Genomic DNA, 20,680 nt, shown 5'->3' with positions numbered 1-20,680 from the left:
TTTTGTTATATACACGTATATGACTTTGATCAGCTGATTGCAATCTTCTGATTGGTTACGTTTAAATATCAGCGCTTTATAAACACCGTACAATGAGGCATCACTGTTAAAACCGGTTCTCTGTAAATTAATTTTTATAATTATTGTTTGCATAATTTTTTATAGTTATTCGAATAATTATAAAGAAGATGGAGATAGAAGAATCAACTAAAGAAGATACTGTCGAGGTTATTAGGGAAAATGTGAGAGAATTGGTTCACACGGAAAGAGGGAAAAATCGTACGGAAACATGGAACAAAAATCGTGTGGCTTTAGGAAACATTATGACGAATTCGTCATTTACAACAGAATTCGTTGTTGAAAAAGCAAAAGCTCTTAAAAAGAGAACATTATCTATTGAAGAGTATGGTCAACTCCAAAACGCTCTCCTTCAGGTTATAATTTAAAGATATATATATCAAATGCATTGTAGTTAATAAGTATATTAACATGACTTTTCATTCTTTATTAGAGCGAGGACAATGTTAATTCTTTTTTAAAAGTGAACAATATCTTATTTGCTTTGGTACGTGATTTATCTAATAATAATAATGCATTGAAGTTATGTGCTGCTAGCTGTTCCTGTAATATAGCACTTGGAAATACTAAGGCATGTACTGCATTAACCAAAAGCATTGGACCATATCTTGTTACAGAATTAGATACTTTAAACTATCCTTTATTGGTAAGTTATAAAATAATCATAATGCTATCACATATAATGACGAAGTTAATAATGTGTTTTCTCATTAGGAAGTTTGTATATGGACGATGGGAAATCTGATTTCAGGAAGCAATAAAGCATTTGAAATTTTCCATGCCCAAGATTGCTTAAAATATATTATATCCCTGATGCATAACTGTGATAATATAATCGTGCCTTCAGTAGCCTATACAGCCATGCATTATGTGCATATTGGTTTTAAATACATCCAGTAATAACTATTCTTTTTACTTAATTACTTTAAAACTATTTAAAAATATTTCACTAATTGTACAAATGCTTTTAGAGATAATGAGATGATTGAACTTGCTAATGCTACCATAAGAAGAACTCTTTCATTCGAAGATCCATACCTTATTTGGTTGCTAGCATTATTATCTTCACAACAATCTTGTAACTCCTCTGTATATAATGTAGTACCTTTGATAGTGGATTATTTGTATCAAAATAATACAAACAACTTCACATTTGTGAGCACAGGATTCCATTAATATTAACATATATTTATACTTGACTTATGATATTAAAGTTCTTTATTTTAGATTACAGCATGTATAAGAATATTGGCTAATACTGTACAAGAGACATCCGGACAATTGGCAAAATTTCTATTAGAAAATCCAAAATATTCTCAATCGGATTTAGAGATATTGATCAATAAATTGCTTTCATGCCAATATATACATATCAGAAAAGAAACATTATGGTTAATAGGTAATGAAAAATACTTTATTGTTACATTATAAAGATAATAATTTTGTAAATACAGACAAAAATAAATACCTTTTACAGGTAATCTTTATAATCACAATTCTTTTGACATTAAGAAAATGATAGAAAACATCATTCCTCGATTGTCATTCTTGAAACAAGCAATTTTATCTACAACTCAGCAGTATCAATAGGTACTGATTCAACTAATCGAGCAGGAATCGTGTAAGCTTTATAATTATTATATTTACATATGTATAATATTTATACAACAGTAAATCTCCCTTCCCAATTTCACACTTTATGTTAGTGATGGTATAAAAATATGAAAATTGTTGGTAACACTTTGCAATGTTGCATTCGTTTTAATAATTCATTTGAACAGGAATAAATCGTCGTCCTATTCTTATGGAAGTATGTTTGTCCAGAGTATCCTCTGATACATCCTCAATGCAAGGTACTTTTATTACATTGAAGTATATACGACCCATTACTTGCGCCGTCGGATTCGTCGTAGCTTTTAAACAATGGTACAGCGCCTCGTCACACACACAGTGCGATCTACAAAGGTAAGAACAAAATTCATGTCAAGCACCAAAAATCATAAACAGTTCTACGAATTATAACGATTATTATACGATTATTATTATACAAAACAATTATACGAATACATACATGAAAACTTATAATATTTTCTTACTTGGTATATATAGAATAATTGGTGAGATTGTATCGCGTTTGTTGAGCTCGGATTTTTACAGGACAAAGATCATGACTGCGACAACATCTAGAAGAATAAAATATGTCAAAATCTTTGTCGTTTAATCAACCATAATCTTTTCATAGCTCTGATAACTATAATATATTCGCACTGACCTATCAATTTGAACTTCATGACCTAAATCGTGGTAGTTCTCAGCGATGTCTCCGGTGCCGCACCATTTTGTACCTACCAACGGCGACACCGTTATTAAAGTTTACCTCAGCAGATGTGAATTATAAATACCATACAAAATAACTAGTAATTATAAAAATTTACCTGGCAAGATGCCTGAGAGAAGAGACAACACGCTACCCACACTATGACTACTTTTGTTCTCAGTGCTGGACATTCCAGTGGATAACTTATCGTGCTGGATTTTGTCCAATAACTCGCACTGTTGCATGAGCTTCGTCATTTGCTCGAAGGATACCAGCTGCGGAACTGCAGTTGACGTCAGATTTCTTAAAACTTCATTAGCCTCTTCTTGCTCACTAAAGATACCAATCTAATTTCTTATTCATGCATAAACATTGCTCTAAAACTAATCAAAGACGCTTACTATACTTCGATCAGGTTGCAATTATGTAGTTCGTTGTTTGTTCCGAGATCGACCACCGCCACAGTCTGGTCATAGTAATAAACGGCTCTAATCTCGTTTCTATTGTACGCGTTAATCCTCGGAACAATACCATTCAGTCCTTTGAAAGGATTTTTGAAGAATATCGGCTGCTGAACACTATTAGAGCTGATGGTCACAACCAAGAAGAATATCCAACTCGTGGAGATCATGTCTATCCTTTAATCCGTGCTGCACTAAAAATATTAATCTTTCAGCATGTTCTTTTTAATCACATCCTCAGGATTTTCATGCCGGAAATTGTTATTATCCGTGTGACAAACGGAGGAAAGAAAAATTGCAAAATCGGTGCAGGGGAAATACGCATTGCATCGTCAATTCGATCAAAGTGTATCTTACTTATAAATGGAATCGATCCTCATCGCCTTGAATTCTGAATAAGAAATGTTTCTGTGGTTTTAATTTATTCAAACGATTATTTCAATCGCGGTCACCTTCGAGGATTTCCCTTTCTAATCACGGCTGCTGCAAAATGGTACCAATTATTATTAGAGGATTAGTATTAAAGTTTCTTCACTCCAAGAAACAGATATGGGAATACCTATGATTATTTGCTTTATCGTTTCACGGAAATATTTCAATGTCAAAGCGTGGTATTTAAAAGGAAAAAGTATAGGGAAAAGAAACATTCAAATAAACTAATTAAAGACACTGAACTCATCAAAGAAAGGGGACAAACCTATCAGATATTACGTGGCGATATACAATGAAAACTCAATACCAAGAATTACATAACTTCTACATAAAGTTTAGCGTGGTAAAGAATAGAAGAATAGAAATATTGAACTTGTTTCAAAGCATATATACCAACTAATTAACATAACTTAAAATTCAGCAAGATTTTTCGTACACACATTTTCTTATCTATTACGGTAACATATTATATATTCCTTTGATTATATACTTTCCATTGCAATGTTACAATACGTATTTTACCTGCTTTCTAAAATCTAAAAGTTGTCAACCTTAAAGTGACTATACCTGACCGGTCTTTTTCATCCTTTTCATTCTTGAGGTTTCAGTTGCATGGTGGTTACACTCTTGAGGAAAACGAGAAGCACACTATAAGTTTGAATTTTCCACACACAATTATGAAGACATAAGATCCAGATATATAAAGATTCAATGTACCGTCGCTCTGAACTATGCGTTTGACATATCAATAATGCACGCAGGTAGAATCTGGAAGTTGAGCGTTGTTGTCGGTAGAATCAGGATTCGTGTAGAACTCGATTTCTGAAAATCTGAACGGCCCCAAGCTGAGCTGGTGGGACGGCGTGTGGTGAGAATCGCGCCCTCCCCACCTCGACTTATCGATCTAGAGAATTTGCAGGTACATACCTGCTGAGGCCCCTCCATTCTCGTTCTTTTATCAACACGAGCTGTATAAAGTACTCACTAACTGACCGATGAACAAAGATATATCTGAATCCCACATAGGGGGGGACCCAGATTCGAAAAGACTAGGACGAAGAAAGTGGGACAAAGAGTAGAGAATTGTCTGACTACTAAACATGGCTAATTTCAACGGAGTGTCTCCGTGGATCTCGAAAATCTCTATGTAATTTCATTCGAACATTGAAACAAATTGAAGGCCACATGTAAAACACATGATAAGTCACGTTTATCGTATATGTTGTCAAACATCAAAACTATCTTTACATTTGATTTTCGGATTAAAAATGTGGTTTTATTATCCTCCCGGACATTTAAAATGTAATGTAATAACATTAATCATATATAGATTAATATTAATTAAGTTAAACTAACATAACAACTAAATTAATATTATTCTTTATAAAATATTGTAGACTTATCGCGTATTTTCAAAATGTTTATGTCATCGAATTTAATTGTAAGATAAACAAAAATGGACTTATCATATTTTTCCCGTGTGATCTTCAATTAGAAAGTTTCTATTTTTCTAATGGATTTATTATCTTCAATTTAAATGATTCCACGAGAGTAATTATACGACGATTAAAAGTGATTAAAAAATTGTTAAAAATACATGTAAAAAAGATAGAAAAGAATGTTCATTGGTACGTTAGTTTCTTTGTTTCATTTAAGAATTAAACGCGAGCTTAGAAACTCTGTAGCTGACCGTAGCACACCTATAAATATCGATAAACGTGCAATTTACGAGAGCCTAAGGTCAATGTATGGACAGAATTGATACATTGATATGCGGTAATTTCTCGTTAAGATTGACTCGATTTCAAGGGCTGCTGCTCGTGAGCGGACGCGTTCGTCTTGGAAGCCGCGTTCACCGGGTACTGGTTTCCAATCCGGGTAGTGCTCAGCGTGATACTAATAGGCGTAGCGTTCGAAAGTTGCTGTCGAACCGGACATTGTCGGTAGCCTGGAATTGGGAATGTATGAATACATTGAACAGATATACGATCAGCAGTGTAATGTTAATGAAGTCATTAACCCCTCGACGATCTGACTGACTTGCATAGATTGCATATTTTATATCTATTGTCAAAGTCAATAACGAATAGCGCGAATCTATATAGCAGAGTATTGAACAGTAAATTAAAAAACGTTGCGAGAAAGACGAAAGAAGAAGGAAATGTATGCATATATGCAGATCTTAGACTTCGACCAGACGTAATTTTCCCGTCTAATGTTTACAATAAGGATGTTTATGCATTTATGAAAAGTTCAAAAGTGTCCAAATTTATGCAATATGTAAAAATATACAAAATATTCAATGTACTCGTTATAATGTTTAGCATCTTAAATTTCTTTTCTCTAAATTCTATTTAGAATTCTCCATTTTATCCAATTATATTCATAAAAATATTAAATTGTATAAACATCCACAGTCCATTTATGTCTCTCAAAAATTATTTTTTGAAAGGCAGGAAATGTGTTTTTCATCTGTAGCCTTCATATATCAGTTCCAAATATTTGTTGGATAAAGTAATCATCGAGTAGCCTGGTTTAACACACAAGGAAATATGTCTACCGGCATGATGAGGGCCGGAACAATGACAGCAAATAGGATTGTTTCGGGGCCTGGGACAAAACTCAACGCTGTGAGGCTCCCCGCATCGAACGCAACGTGGCAGATGTCTACAGTTGGCAGCCATGTGCCAGAAACCCTGGCACCGATAACACTGAAGCACACCATCTCCCGTTTGGAAGTTGGATGTCTCAAGAAAGTTGCTGACTATTCCCGGTCCTGCCTGCAGCGGTCCACCGGCATTTCCGGTTCCTCCGCGCCACCAACGTTCTGGGATGGCACTGAATCGAGCCGCACCGAAGAAGTCCAGTCCTTGACGCAACAATAGCTCGTAATGCCCGGCGTCCAGCACCTGAGAAGAATATTTTAACCAGTTCCGATTTTATCTTGCTAATGACTAGGTGATACAACTTCCTGGCTGTCTCTCTTAGATATTTATGAAAGAACTTGTTGAGCCATTACTTCTGTGTGATTTATTTATTGCAATAAACAAAATTATATATATGTATATATACTTTATATGTGAAGTTATATAATATTGTCTATAAAAATCTATATTTTCTCATTAAATATCTATTCGATGATCATTTCAATTATTGCAACAAAATAGCTTTAAAATGTAATCAAAATTGCTTTAAAATGTTATACTGAAAGTTATTTAATGATCATTTCACAGATCATCGTGGTATCGAACTGACGTTTAATGTTTAAATTAACCGAATTATCGTACGACGTGGCTGATTAACATTACGAGGCTTTTAACGAAAATGTATGTATTTTCCCTTCCTTTTTCGTATCACCATTTCGCCAGCGGTAATTACCTCGACGCGTATATATTGTCGCCAACGTTCAACACTTCCTGTCGTGATTCCCTGTTTCGTCAACGCGGAGTTAATATCTTGCAGTGGAATGGCCCAGGGTACATCACGAAGAAGAACCGCCTGTCTATAACGAGAGTCCTTAGCTGAGAATCGAGCCACCTGATTGGAAAAAATACAATGTAATTAATTGAAAAGAATACAATAGACAGGAATGAATGAGGAAAAAGGAATAAATAGGCAAATAAAATATTCATGACGTCGTCTAAGCGATCAGAGATTTGGTGAGACAAGCTTACGTTGTGCAAGCTCGGTTATCTCACTTTCTTGCATAAGAGAAAGTGTAGAGGAAAACGGCCGATTACAACGTGAAGTAACATTTATATGGTAATGTTATACGCGATTTACTGTTAAATTTGTACATTTGCATAGTTACTCTTCAGTACGGAGAGAAAAGTGTGATATCAAAATTTTATACCTGGATAATTATTAAGGAAATTGAAAGAATTACAAGTATTGTATATATACATATTTCTTTATATTTTTGTTCACTCCACGTTCAATTCGTTTTGGATCTAAAAGAGCACATAGTTTCACGATATATACACGACGTCGAATATTTTATTAAATTTTCATCAATTATGTAAGCAATATAGAAATAAAATATGACGATGCACAATGTATAGCAATTATTAATACATTACGTATATTTATGCAAATTTGTAAAAAAGAACGCTATAACCTAGACATTTCTTTATATTTTTGTATACTATCTGTATTCTGTACATTTTTGTATCTTTAAATTTTCTATATATTCGAGCAGTAATAAACGTGTTAACTATAGTTTTACATTACCCATCGATTTTCACCATTTAAATGTAACTGCAATACAAGGTTGTTAACATAGAGTAAAGTATCGCTAACTAGGAACATATTTACATCTACTACATCTATTGTATCTACTTGTACGGGTCCTTCGAAAATACGCGCCAAATCGCCACGCTGCAACAGTTTCTCTGCGTCAGCTTCGCGTGTGAACGCAGCAATCAGGCCACACGGTGTTTCGGACACGTGCCAGGCTGCCAATGGATCGGACGCACGGATCACATCTTCTAGATTGGAACGTAGCAGCTCGCCACCTGGCATAACTTATTCGTCAACTCTAACAACATCTAAACATCTACCGTCAAGGGGGACTAATATCGTAAAACTATTTATTGCAGCATGCTTTGAGAAGCATTTCTCAAACACGAGGTAGAACTTACACACTCTGACGTAACAGTATATCGATTGCATAATTTCAGTTATCGTATCGAAGGAAAGAAACATACAATACCTGCAAAAAGTATTTGCACGTATTCTTATTTCCCCATAAATATCATTTTTACAGTATTAAATTTTTGCAGTCATATGACAGTACAATCAAATGATATGAAATTTAATTATTTAAATATAATTACTTAGTATATGCGCAGGCAAAGTTGTAGACACTTTCATAAATATATAATGCGTGTTATGTGAAACATTTTGAAAATTCGTTGTATTGGTCAAGTTTGAAATAAATCTGAAAATGTATGCAAAAATTGCAAGATATTTAGTCTAAGCATTTATTTTACAGTACCACAAAAGTATTTAAACGATCCGTTATATTAATAAATCTCAATGTTCAACAGGACCATTTTTAACATTTATCATACAATAAATAAGTATATACTTAAGGTAGTTATTTGTGCTGTGTGTCAATTTTTTAAAGATATTTATTGCAAATATCTTGTAACTTTTAGGTACATTTTCAGATTGGTCTGAAATTTGACCAATATAATCATGATAGTCTTGTTACAGTACTAATAAAATGTCAAAATGTATAACTCATACAATATGGACATACAATGCTTAAACACTTTGGTAAGCCAAAGTAAATTCTCTAGTAAATATAATGATGTGTAAATACTTCTTGCAACTACTGTACAAATTTTAGGCACATTGTATATTATAAATGTACGTGTGGCCACTTATACAAGTGAAACATATGCTAAATAAAGAAGTAGGCAATTTGCCACCTGGTATTCCTTGCACTTGACCTTGCGGTCCGACGGCACGCGAGATATACAGAGAACACGTGAACTCTTCTTGACAGGAAACACGTGCTCGATTGTCGCAAACGTTATTCGATGAGGTATTCGGTCCCGTGACCGTAGTCTGCATCATTGTCTCGTCTCTTCTATTCTCCTGGGGGCATTCCTCTTCCATTCTGTGCACCTTGTGCACTATTAAAAATACTCCTAAAAATAAAATCAATATAGGTCTCTGTCTCTCAATAGTTAATACATAATTGGTCTGCAATTGTTTATGCAATTTTATATTGTTGTGGAATAAAGGAATAGTGGAATAGGAATAGGACTAAAGGAATAGAACCTATACAAAGATTTGTTCCAGTCATTAAATATTATAATGAGAAATTATATTTTCAATTATATTTTAAGTTAATTATATTTTGGATATTTTATATATTTTTACATGTTATATACATTTTTATACTTCTAAATTTTACATAAATGCATAAACATCTGCGGTCTACTAATAATAAATAGTGTTCGACCATTCGCGGAGAGATGCGATCGCGAGGAAGCGCGCCAACGGGAGTCGTAAATTTCCGTTACAATTACATAATCGACACCACGAAATGATCGATCCCTTATTTTATTTAGGATAATAGAGGTGGTTGAACTGATTATGACACTGAAGTAACAGATTACAATATATACTTTATTCCAACAATTTTGTAGACATAGACAGTTACGCAGATATAAGTTAAACAAGTGACTAAGGCAACAAGTTAGCAATAAGCTAAACAAATAACTAAGACAACAAAATAACAATAAGTTAAACAAATGACAAATGATCTAAGGTTGATAAATCAGTCAAGACATTGACTGGTCAAGGCATGAAAAACGTCAAGAGATGCTGACTGATCTAAAGATGGAAAGTGAAGTTCGGTGATAATGCTGTCGCAGAGGAAAATTATTGCTGAGTATTGGTCGCCCTAACACCGGTTGCCAAGGATGAAAATGACCGTTGAACATGGAAAGAGCTGACCATCCCCTTTTCCACCTGATAGAACAATAACCATAAGGAATATCTCAACCTGAATATATTTTATAACAATGGAAGGCCCTAACAAAAAGATAGAAATGGTCAGTTTTATGACGGTTCCTTAGAATTACTGCGGTGCGACTAATTCTATTTGCACAGCTAGTAGCCGCCTCGACCGAGGGATGGACTCTGGTTTACGTAGAGTCACCGGACTGTATTTTTCTTTAGATTATAGAATAGAATAGAACGTTTTAAAATTTGTATCGCATCCGTTATTAAAAATGTTCTCTTCTATAAAAGTTTGCTTTTTAAAAACGTGATTTGAAACGCGTGTCTTGAAAAAATGGTAGCTCATACTAATCATTAGACTGCTGATTTTTATGGGCAATTTGAAGGTACATAAATGTACAAAATGTGAGAAGTGAAATGTAAAAAATATTCAAAGCGAGGCATTATAACATTTAATGGGACAAACAAATTCTCATATAGGTTCCACTTCTTTAGTTATGTTGAAATATAAAATTGCATAAAAATTAGGAGTCTACTGATTATATATGCTAATTGTACCGATCAAATTTGATATCTCATTATATACAATGCCAATGAAATTTCAAAATGTTTCGTACAACACGAATGATATATTCACGAAATATTTCTGCAAGTGTTCGAATGTTTTCGTGAACCGTATATCACAGTGTTTTGACGAATATAAATTTCTTTTCAAGGTATACGAACTTTTCGAGATACATATGTACATACATGGTACAATAAACGAATACACGTGCATATACATATGTGTATAAATGCACACGCATAGAATTAGTACGGAAACGCGTGCACGATAGCCACGTGTATAGAAACGACTTTACCGGCAGATTTGCGCGCGATTGCCAACTAATAGGAGCAACACGTTAATTGTTGGTAATGAAATCACTCGTACAAGCATTCGATGGAATGCAAGGTTATAATTACATATTTCGCAATATGCGCGCGCGCGTCTAAATATACGAATGCACAAAATTGTAGAAAACGATTAAATGTTGAGTAAAGGTTCCGATTTGTTTGTTTATTCGCTATGACTCGACATATTCGTCGAATGCGAGATATCCGATTTTTTATGCAATTAAAAGCATACGATTTGACATTGAAGCTTTCACAATCGGTGGCAGTACGCGTGCCAATTTCCTTTCACTTGCTCGTTTAACCGATTACCGTTTTTTAGCCACTTTGCACCGTGCCAAAGATTACGACGACGTTGAATCACCTTAGACGTTTATCCTGCAGCTGGTATTTTTGGAAAAGGAAGTCCGGGCGAAAGAAGACATGGCCCAATGCTGGCGCCATTAATTAGCCTCTTTCACGATCACAACAATATCGACTCTCTTTTTTCTGAACTATATATGTATGTTTACTACCGCTTTTTCATCGACGTTTAATCTTTTCGATCATTCTTCTTCAAAAAGTTAATCCTCCAAAATTCATCGTGTTTCCTTCTCTATTAATGTATACTATCATGTATTGCATATACATCCTTATAAAAAAGAAATATCGATTTGTAACATTGATTCAATTCTAATGCGAATATAGCGTAAGGTAGGATTATTTGAATGCTAGAATATTTGGGTTAAGTTAAGCAATTTGCCTTTTAATTTGCAAAATTCCGTTGCGAACAAATTTTTAAGCGACTTACGTTTGAGAACAGACTACTTAATTTGTTATAAATGGCGTGATAAACGGTGAAATATATTGTACAAATTGACAGCTTGATAGGCATAACTTTCCACGAGGATATTTCCATTACACATTAAAAGGCAACAAGTTCGTACAGTTAATATTGGTATCTCAATTATAATTCTTATAATTCAATAGAATGTGTATACTTAATTTCTGTTATTTTAATTATTTCGTTGTCATATTCCAACAATACTAGAATCCTTTTTATGTATGTATATATTATACAAAATATTTTGAAATCACATTAGCATATCTCATTAGTGATTATATTGGCAAAATTTCGTCGCAAAAATCACCAAATTTAAACAGACAATTATTCACTATGTTAATTACCTGCTATATATAGTAGAACTATCACTTTAGAACTAATTGCATATTTAAGACTACTATTCATAATATATACTAATTTTTCACTAAGTTTATATTTGGAATAAGTGTCTTACAAAGACTTTCATATAAATTTACAGATTGGTTTCAAATTATACTATTATAATCACGATAATCGTATCTCATCGCAATACTAATGAAATTTCAAAAAATTCCGTATAATCTAAATAATATATTCATAAAAAAAATTCCATGACAAGTGTTCGAATACTTTCGCGAGTCTTCTTGTTCTTTCAAATAAGATGCATAAATATCCGCAATCTACCTATAATATACAATAAGTTTAATTATTCTATACAAGATACAGTGTCGAATTTTAAAATACTGAAATTCAAATAACCCAAACCGAATCAAATAACCCAAACCTTACCCTATACATACGATCTTAGTATGAGCGAATTGGCTCAGAAAATCTTTGCAATTCTTGAGTCGAGCATCTTAACTGATAACGCGCCTGGCACAAAAAATAAGCTCGCTTGCTGTGTAACGGTTTAGGAGTTGATCCGTGGAGAATATCGCGAAATCACTGTAAGCAACAAGTATAAAAAGGAAAAAAAAAGGAATTAGCGCGGTCTCGCTATCTGGTGCGCGCTAGACACTTACTTTTACCATCGTTTCTAAGTGGTGGTTGTCGTTGATGGTTGGATGGCGGAGCATCGCAGCAGCATATGCGCACGAAGACGACGTGACAGCAATTATTACGGCTGTGTGCGCGTTCGTGATTACCGAAGGCCTCTAGGAAAATGGCCGAAACACGCAATCCACCGGTCTTTTCCCCGAAAACTCTTTACCAATCGAGCGTGTTGGCAATCGCGAATAAATTTCTAAGGCTGAGGAAGTATCTTCCTGATCTACCGAACGATGTCCTGTTTGATATTTATTATCAGGTAAACGTTAAAACATTTTCTCCATTTAAACACCTCACAAACCACTGATAAAACGTCCACTTTTTTTTCACCAACTTACCCATAAACTTTTTTATTTACCTAACGTTATTTTGTTATTCTATTCGACAAAAACAATACCTTCTGTTTATGATTTTAGTTTTTGATTTAGATATCTAAAACGATGTTGCGTGTTCGATTGAGCGATCATAACACTGTTTATTATGACGGCTATATGTAGATGATAAAAATGTATTTTGGTATTGGGTATGACGATAACGTTTTGTAGAATTAGCTGGCATTTGTGGAAAATGACGGCAAATAAGTTACGATAATTTAACAGAACGGGGGTTACAGGAATCGTACTTGTCATATGTTTAACCTCTACGACTAATGCTTAGCTTTTATATTTTGCATATATTTACAATGCAACGTAATGATTCCTGGAACAGTCGAACGATTCGTTAAATATGAGATATTCTTTGTTTGTATGTGCTTCTTCGCTACAGCAAATCAATTTTTTTGCAATCAATTTTTTGCGTTTATTTCGCGTTGGATATCGAATCGCATATGAATCACGCGAAATTGCATTTCTGACAAGTACGTAAAAGTAAATATATTCATTTGTCCGTTTCGTTATAGAATTTTATTAATAATATAATAGAAGTTTTATTCCTATATATTAATTTTGATTAGATATTCATAGTGTGAATCGTCACTATTTCATCGCAAAATAGATTTGTTATACATTTTCTAAAATTTACTCATCATCCTTTTTAAATTATGAATGAATGTAATTATATGCAAAAATAATCAATGAGATTTTTCTGCTTTACAGTTGTACAAAGAAAGAAAATTATGTTTATTGGGGTGTGACTTCAACAATCTGGAAATCTTCTCCAAGATGCTAACAGTCACTAGCCGTCGTGTACATTTACTACAGAGCTTTCAGGTAATTTTTCATTCTTATTGAGAAAATGGATTAAAAGTTGTGTGTACATTTACTTTTCTTTTCCATTAATTTTTCAGACCCTTATAGATCATAAAATACAAGTTGAAGAAGAGTTGAGCATGAGTTACACAGTATGGTATCTCCATGGTACTGAAAATGCAGCTGCAGATGAGAAATTAATAAACCTAGGCTTAAGAATTGGTGGATTTTTCAGTGATGGTGGTTGGTATGCTAATAGCAAACGGGTGTTGCTAGCATGCAAACAATTATGTCTTGCGAATAATTCTACACCTCAGAATTGGTGTAGAACATTAGAATGTTGCAGAAAGTAAGATATGTTTGGTAACTAAACATTTAACTTGTGTTTACATAGATTTATATGAATTTGTAATAAGCATTTAAAAATTTAGATTATTACACGTACAAGCAGCCTATTGCGAATTTTTACAAGCCGCAAAAACACATCAGCTTGCTATGGAGTTAATAGAACGATTAAAAAAGGCCGGGTACAATGATTACAATTATGCAGCTATATATACTGAGTTTAGTATACTTTTTTATATGAAAAGCGAGTATAATGAGGCCTATAGGTATGTATTGCATTTTTCTTTTATAAACTTCGTCGTGTTTATCACTAATTATACAATTGATGATGATTTAGATGGAGTATAGAAGCACTTGAGGAGTTGAAACCAGGGTTGTCTGCACGTGTTACTGTTGATGTGTTAAGGCAAGCGGCAAAATCGTGTGTATTAAAACGCGAGTTTCAGAGAGCTGGTCTTTTAATTAGACAGGCTGTATATCTTGCTAAAGAAGTATTTGGTGTTGATCATCCAGTGTACAGTAACGTCCTTATAGATTATGGATTTTACTGGTTAAACTTTGATAACATAATCAACAGTGTAAACCTTTATAGGGTTCGTACGTTCGTAATGTGAATCGATACGATTCTATATACTATATAACTTTCATCGCGATTTTCTAACATTTTATTTGTTGTAGGACGCTTTAGCTATTAGGAAAGAAATATTTGGTGGTAGGAATTTACACGTTGCGTTAGCGCACGAGGATTTAGCTTATGCTCTTTACGTATTTGAGTATAGGTCTGGCGAATTTCCAGAAGCAAGGTAAATGATTCCGTTATTTATCACTCTTAACAATTTTAAAATAGTAATACAATTTTATTTCACTTTAAATGAACAGTGTTCACATTGAGAAAGCAATAAGCATAATGTTAAAACTTTTACATGGGGATCATTTGTTGTTAGCAAGCGCAAAAAGAATAAATGCATTAATTCTCGAAGAAATAGCGTTAGATAATACATCGGCGCCATTGTCGAGACAAAATCTACTATACAAGGCTGAAAGCCTTCATTTATCCGCTTTAAAATCGGCAAAAGAGGCATTCGGCGAAAGAAACGTACAAACAGCAAAACATTATGGAAATTTGGGACGTGTGTATCAAAGCATGAGGAGATGTAAGGTACATATTCCACGTAAATGTATTTAATTAAACATTTATGACATTACTACCATATCTTCGTCGTTAATTTTAGGAAGCCGAAATAATGCATCTTAAAGCTATATGTATTAAAGAAGAATTATTAGGACCAGATGATCACGAAGTTGGATTGAGTATAGGACACTTAGCTTCGTTATATAATTACCACATGAACCGATACAGAGACGCTGAGGAGCTTTATTATAGGAGTATCGCAATTAGTATGTGCACTGCGTTATAAAATTTTTTCATACTTAGTCATTCGTTCTAATTAACTTTTATCATATCAGGTTTAAAATTGTTCGGTAAAAGCTATAGTGGCCTAGAATACGATTATCATGGACTTTTAAACGTTTACACAAAACTGAACGAATATCCCAAGGTTCTAAAATATGCAACAATATTAAATAATTGGAAAATGTTAAGAGATAAACACTTGGAATCGGAAGAACCAACGATTGATCCTAAAAGACGGCCACAACCAATCAAAGAAATAATCGAAACATTCTTTTCTATGTAATATAGCTGTATATTAATGTTTTAATAATCACTGTCTCGCCGATTGACATATAATTGATTCCAACTTTGTTGGAGTAACTCGGGCCAAAGTATGAATGAAATCACGAGTTACGTTATATGACCCAGGATACCGTAAATCATATATTTGGGGCAGTATCGTTAAGATTCTTCAAACATAGTCACATGAACTTCGTGTTTCTTCTTTGTACCTCACCATTTTGTACGTATTAACTACATTTACGACTAGTTTTAGCAAAAAAAATCGAGATTGTTTAGAGCTGAATGTTTTTGTGTCGAGATCAATTGTCAGCAGCATTTAGAACATGTTTATCATTATAAGATTTACACACATTTCAGATGACTTACAAGATATTAAACAAAAATTCTCAGATACTACTTGGTTTATCGGATAACTATAACTGTAATTATTTTTATAAAATCTAATTGTATTTTTTATTCACGAATTTTGTGAAATCAAATATGTGATATGTGATGTACTGTTACTTTTTATTGATATTTTGTTCCTATACAAACATTGTAATAAATAACGAATCTAGATAAATTTTTTGGATTTCAGAATAATAAATTAAAAAAAATAATATAACAGGAATATGTGTACAGATTTATGCTTTTAAAATAAACGTAAAAATGAATTTTCTTTTTTCCCTAAACACTTTACTGTCCGCATAAATTTGCTAGTCATTTTAACCAATAACCGGCGTTTTTTAATAAAAAATTTCAAATTTGTAAACTTTACGTAAATTGTCGATTTGCGCTTCACCAACGTGATGTCACGGGACACTAACGTTTAGCCTGCATTTGACATGTTAGGATGTGAAAGTATTTATACAAAAAAACAAAGCTAGTAACCCGACGAATGGCAATGAATTAAATGTATAACATAATTCTATGTGAAGACTTATTTTAATAATGTCAATAACAAGATAGATAAATATTCACAAATTTTTGAATAACTCACATACATTCAAAAGCTTTAATCTTTTAAATTACAATAAACATTAAGTAGTACATAATTTGTATTTACACGATATTTATTTTATCACTCCAGTTGTCAGGTAATAGGAATCATATCTAGCCCCGGTGAACTAATATCATCTCTATATCTTCCTGAAAGTTGTTAAAACAGAATGTCTTAACCAAATCAATGATATTGTAAAGTACAATCCTTGATATTCTAAAATTCACAGGCATATTAAATTACCAAATTGATATTGCACGTCTTGTTGGACTGATCTTCTTTAGAATATTTAGTCAGGTGTATGTGGTGGTTCTTGGCTAAAATATGGTGCTGTATCTTGTACCAATAACGTATGGCAAACATCACAGACTCTGGATGGTCTTTGTTTCGGTCCACTTTTCACAACATGTGAAAGGCAAGACTGACAAAATATATGGCCACAATGGCGGCAATGCACCTATAACAAGAGATTTCTATTAGCATACACAGGCTTTAGATATGAAGTTAGATATTTACAAATGTTAGTACCTTCTTCTTTGTAACCGTGAATGTAGTATGACAACTAGGACATTCTTCTACGTCCTCTTCGTGTTGCCATCGTACTTCGCTACCAGCTTGCCTAATTCTTTCTAGTTGTACCTATAATCCATGACGATGTAAATATCTTTTATCCGTTAAAATTGTTCATTTTTACTCTTTATTGTACCTGTAAAGATTGTGACAACCTAACAAAGTCTTTCTGCACTGCTTCACTAGTATCTAGCTCTTGTTGAAGACTGGTAACTCTTTGTCGTAATTCAGCCACTTTTAACTCGGCTTGTTTGTTTTCTTTTAAAACAGCATCTAATTGTTTTTCTAATCGTTCCAGCTTCTCTTCCCTCTCGGCAAGGGATCGATGATCTCGTACATATTTATCTAGCTGCGTTCTATAGAATATCGTTATTGAAATTACGAAGAACTTATAATTATAAAAGATTAGGATGTTAAAATATTAAGTAGTATTACCTTAAACCACTAATTTCATTTTTTAATACCAATATTTCTTGTTCCTTTACTCTACTTTCCTGTTCCATTTGTTCATGAAGCAAGGTCACTTCATATCGTAATGTCTCTTCTTTCTCTTGCGCGACTTCTTGAGCAACTTTAGCTGTGATCAAATCTTCTCGCATTTTTAAAAGGCTAACATGCAATTCCTCGACATTGTTCGGCATATTAATACTCTCACTCTGTAGTTGCTGGGAATGCTTGCTATGTTTACCGACCAAGTTTTCATTTTCCTTTTGCAGTCTGCAAAGATTCGACTAGATTTTCAATAAAATTTTGTCAGGAATGTCACGATAAAAGACTTACTTTATCTACGTTGAAAATCGGGAAGAACAATGAAATAAAAGTAACAATATTATTAAAAATGTTCTTACGCGATAAGGTGTCTTTGTACTTCTTCTCGGCCACGTGTTAATTTCATAAGTTCGTCTTTTACGCTTCTCTGAACTTGTTCAAAAGTTTTCTTCGCTTCGGTTAAAGTCTGCTGCAACGTTTGCGAGGTAACAGTAAGTTCTGCCACTTTGATTTTATGCTCCTCTTTCTTTTCGTTCCATTTTTCTTCCATTTCTTTTCTAAATTCTACTTCCTTAGCTAAATCTTCTTTCTGTACTTGTAACATTCGCTCAGAATCTAATTGCTGCTTCTCTAATTCTTTAGCAGCTGCCTGCATCTTAACTAATTGTGCTTCGTAATTTGCACACATATCACATATTGACTCAGAGGAACCAGATTCTTGTTGTTTCTTCTGCAACTGTATCTCTTTACACTTCTGGAGTTCGTCATCCGTTGCTCTTAATTTTTCCTTTAAGGCTTTAATCTCTTCCTCGAGCGGCACTACCAGCGAGCGTAAAACTTCTGCATCTTCTTGCGCCTATAAAACAACAATTTCTAATATTTGCATTATGTGAAGTTGAGTAAAAAGGAAAAGAAAAAACAAGTGGTAAAATAAACATCTTATAATGATATCATTCAAATGATTTATGAACACTTTCCAGAATACAGTGCCATAAAAACTCATTGCAGAAAAGTTCAAAAACCATATATTTTTATGCTTACGTACATATCTTTTTACCTTCCTCATGCTTTCCTCAAGATTATCAGGACCTAAAGACAGAGCATCTGCACCTAGTTGGGAAACTACTTTTCGAGCTATTGTTTTCGTTACTGTGGAGAGTGATATCTGTGGACCATCTATAGGTGGATCTCGTGGTAATTGTGACTTTATCAATGCATTCTCCTCTTGTAATTTGGAGAGAGTAATTTTTAATTTAGTCAATTCTGTATCTAGCTGCTTGCGCGAACAAGAAGATTCCTCCATTGTTTCATGTATAACCCTCTGTAAAGATGCTATTTCTTCTTGTGCCTTTCTCTTCTCAATAAGTATATCATTTTGAACTTTTAAGTCTGCTACAACCAATTGGCTCTTTGCTTCGTCCAATTCATTTTTCAACTTAGCATTCTCCTTTTGCAAACATGTGTTATCTTGCAATCTTCTTTTCAACTCCTCTGCAAATGAAATACTTACACTATTTAACGTACAATTTATTGTTGTTGTCATTATTAAGCTTATTAACATCAACTAAATTTACCTTCTTTTTGAAGAAACAGTTCCTTCATTTTGGCTCTTTGAACATTGAATTCCTCTCGCATTTTCACGGTCTCGGACTCCAATCTATTTACCTTTTCTTGCAAATCCTCTAAATTGCAACAAATATTTTGTTGGTAAAATTTTTATACAAAAAACAAAATTATAGTAATAAATATGAACAAGAATACTAATTTTGTACTACACATATGCGTTTATAATAAATGTCTTGTAAATATTATATACATTTTCAAATTAGTTTCAGATGTTACCAATATAATTATGGTAAGTGCCTCATTATACTGCTAATAATATTTCAAAATGTTTTATATAACTCATAAAATATACACATAAAAGATTTTTGTGGTGTATTGAAATAAATGTTGAAATACTTCAGTATGTCACTAGTAGATATCATTAAATGCGAATCATAGGGAAGTATTTTTATGAATGCACTATCAAGTCTATGTATATTAAAGCAGTAAATATGTTGTAAATTTTATACACGTTTTCAAATTAGTTTCAAAGATTATCAATATAATCATTACAGTTTTGTTCTGTTATAATGCTAATGACGTTTCAAAATATTTTACATAATACATACAATATATACATAAATGTTTTCCATGTTAAATGTTCAAACACTTTGATGAGCCACTGTAAATATCATTAAATATGAATCAAAGCAAGATATTTTTGTGAAAGTGCTGTCGTATAGAACGTACCACTTTCGTTCATGTTGATCGCATTATCCTGTGTATGGTTTTCCATCGTTCGGTGATTTCGATTGACAAAACCGAATTTTGTTGGGGTGGGTCACTGTCGTTCGTACAAGATTGAAAAGTGTATCGTTGAATGCTCCTCGACCGAATCTTTCGGTGACATTATGACACACGTGCCGACACCAGCTTTTAGGTTTCACCGACATTCATTCTATCGAGATGGCCAGAATCGAAATGACGTATCAACCACGCAAAACAAATGTTTTGTCGAATGAAACAGAAAAATCAACCTCAACGATTTAGCGGTCTACTAAGCGGTGTATTATCAGCACTTCCTCATCAATCCGTATCGATATTTTAAACGGTATGGACTCGATAATCGAACGTACAGAATCGATTATCTAAAAATTTTGTTCAACTCTGCCTATTTTAAAAGTGAACGGCGTCACCTTAATGAACAATAAATGTAATTTACCGTAAATCAATAATATTTTCGATCAGTACACGTTGACATAGCAGTACATCAATGGCACAGATTTGTTTAAATTATATAACGTAAGAAGATATTGCATTTTACGTTATGTAAAGTTCAATCCAATAATGCATTCAATAAATAT

The 20,680-nt window shown here is 33.4% G+C and overlaps 5 protein-coding genes across 18 annotated transcripts; 2 read left to right on the top strand and 3 right to left on the bottom strand.

The window, feature by feature from the left end:
• Window positions 1-38: 38 nt before the first annotated feature.
• Window positions 39-1,883, top strand: LOC139994185 (uncharacterized). Its single transcript, XM_072016588.1, has 6 exons — window positions 39-434; window positions 512-724; window positions 793-974; window positions 1,050-1,233; window positions 1,306-1,477; window positions 1,556-1,883. The coding sequence occupies exons 1-6, from the start codon at window positions 189-191 to the stop codon at window positions 1,666-1,668; spliced, it is 1,110 nt and encodes a 369-aa protein (XP_071872689.1). The 5' UTR covers window positions 39-188; the 3' UTR covers window positions 1,669-1,883.
• LOC139994189 (uncharacterized) lies at window positions 1,471-4,102 on the bottom strand. The gene is made up of 6 exons (XM_072016602.1): window positions 3,856-4,102; window positions 2,797-3,050; window positions 2,514-2,728; window positions 2,351-2,423; window positions 2,175-2,261; window positions 1,471-2,035 (listed from the first exon to the last, which is right to left on the bottom strand). The coding sequence occupies exons 2-6, from the start codon at window positions 3,024-3,026 to the stop codon at window positions 1,840-1,842; spliced, it is 801 nt and encodes a 266-aa protein (XP_071872703.1). The 5' UTR covers window positions 3,027-3,050; window positions 3,856-4,102; the 3' UTR covers window positions 1,471-1,839.
• On the bottom strand, window positions 3,196-12,600 carry LOC139994186 (uncharacterized). 10 transcript variants are annotated; one of them, XM_072016591.1, is made up of 8 exons: window positions 12,481-12,600; window positions 12,248-12,403; window positions 11,021-12,142; window positions 8,724-8,945; window positions 7,627-7,802; window positions 6,667-6,825; window positions 5,849-6,197; window positions 4,460-5,236 (listed from the first exon to the last, which is right to left on the bottom strand). In XM_072016591.1, exons 4-8 carry the CDS (start codon window positions 8,911-8,913, stop codon window positions 5,076-5,078), a joined length of 1,035 nt encoding a protein of 344 aa, XP_071872692.1. In that variant the 5' UTR covers window positions 8,914-8,945; window positions 11,021-12,142; window positions 12,248-12,403; window positions 12,481-12,600; the 3' UTR covers window positions 4,460-5,075. The 10 variants fall into 10 exon arrangements, with proteins under 10 accessions (XP_071872700.1, XP_071872692.1, XP_071872694.1 ...); XM_072016599.1 differs by lacking the exons at window positions 4,460-5,236; window positions 12,481-12,600 and adding an exon at window positions 3,196-3,336 and having other exon boundaries at window positions 12,248-12,474; XM_072016593.1 differs by lacking the exon at window positions 12,481-12,600 and having other exon boundaries at window positions 10,969-12,142; window positions 12,248-12,474.
• Window positions 12,601-12,620: 20 nt separating this feature from the next.
• Pat1 (Protein interacting with APP tail-1) lies at window positions 12,621-16,386 on the top strand. 3 transcript variants are annotated; one of them, XR_011801574.1, is made up of 10 exons: window positions 12,621-12,764; window positions 13,600-13,713; window positions 13,791-14,041; window positions 14,124-14,303; window positions 14,375-14,630; window positions 14,716-14,840; window positions 14,917-15,196; window positions 15,270-15,435; window positions 15,505-15,953; window positions 16,091-16,386. XR_011801574.1 is itself a non-coding variant. In XM_072016583.1 (9 exons), the coding sequence occupies exons 1-9, from the start codon at window positions 12,621-12,623 to the stop codon at window positions 15,732-15,734; spliced, it is 1,746 nt and encodes a 581-aa protein (XP_071872684.1). In that variant the 3' UTR covers window positions 15,735-16,386. The 3 variants fall into 3 exon arrangements, 2 of the variants coding, with proteins under 2 accessions (XP_071872684.1, XP_071872685.1); XM_072016583.1 differs by having other exon boundaries at window positions 15,505-16,386; XM_072016584.1 differs by lacking the exon at window positions 12,621-12,764 and adding an exon at window positions 13,134-13,361 and having other exon boundaries at window positions 15,505-16,386.
• A 252-nt stretch (window positions 16,387-16,638) lies between these two features.
• On the bottom strand, window positions 16,639-20,431 carry Rbpn-5 (Rab GTPase-binding effector protein rabaptin-5). Of its 3 annotated transcripts, none has more exons than XM_072016580.1 (9): window positions 20,067-20,431; window positions 19,346-19,453; window positions 18,817-19,262; window positions 18,131-18,627; window positions 17,718-17,999; window positions 17,419-17,638; window positions 17,241-17,351; window positions 16,956-17,169; window positions 16,639-16,861 (listed from the first exon to the last, which is right to left on the bottom strand). In XM_072016580.1, the coding sequence occupies exons 1-8, from the start codon at window positions 20,110-20,112 to the stop codon at window positions 17,002-17,004; spliced, it is 1,878 nt and encodes a 625-aa protein (XP_071872681.1). In that variant the 5' UTR covers window positions 20,113-20,431; the 3' UTR covers window positions 16,639-16,861; window positions 16,956-17,001. The 3 variants fall into 3 exon arrangements, with proteins under 3 accessions (XP_071872681.1, XP_071872682.1, XP_071872683.1); XM_072016581.1 differs by having other exon boundaries at window positions 18,829-19,262; XM_072016582.1 differs by lacking the exon at window positions 20,067-20,431 and having other exon boundaries at window positions 18,817-19,282.
• Window positions 20,432-20,680: the final 249 nt, after the last annotated feature.

This window comes from Bombus fervidus, chromosome 14 (assembly GCF_041682495.2).
Source record: "Bombus fervidus isolate BK054 chromosome 14, iyBomFerv1, whole genome shotgun sequence".
In the NCBI taxonomy this organism is placed as follows: domain Eukaryota; kingdom Metazoa; phylum Arthropoda; class Insecta; order Hymenoptera; family Apidae; genus Bombus; species Bombus fervidus.
Note: the sequence above shows the minus strand (reverse complement) of the source record. Positions and strands in the feature narration are given on the sequence as shown.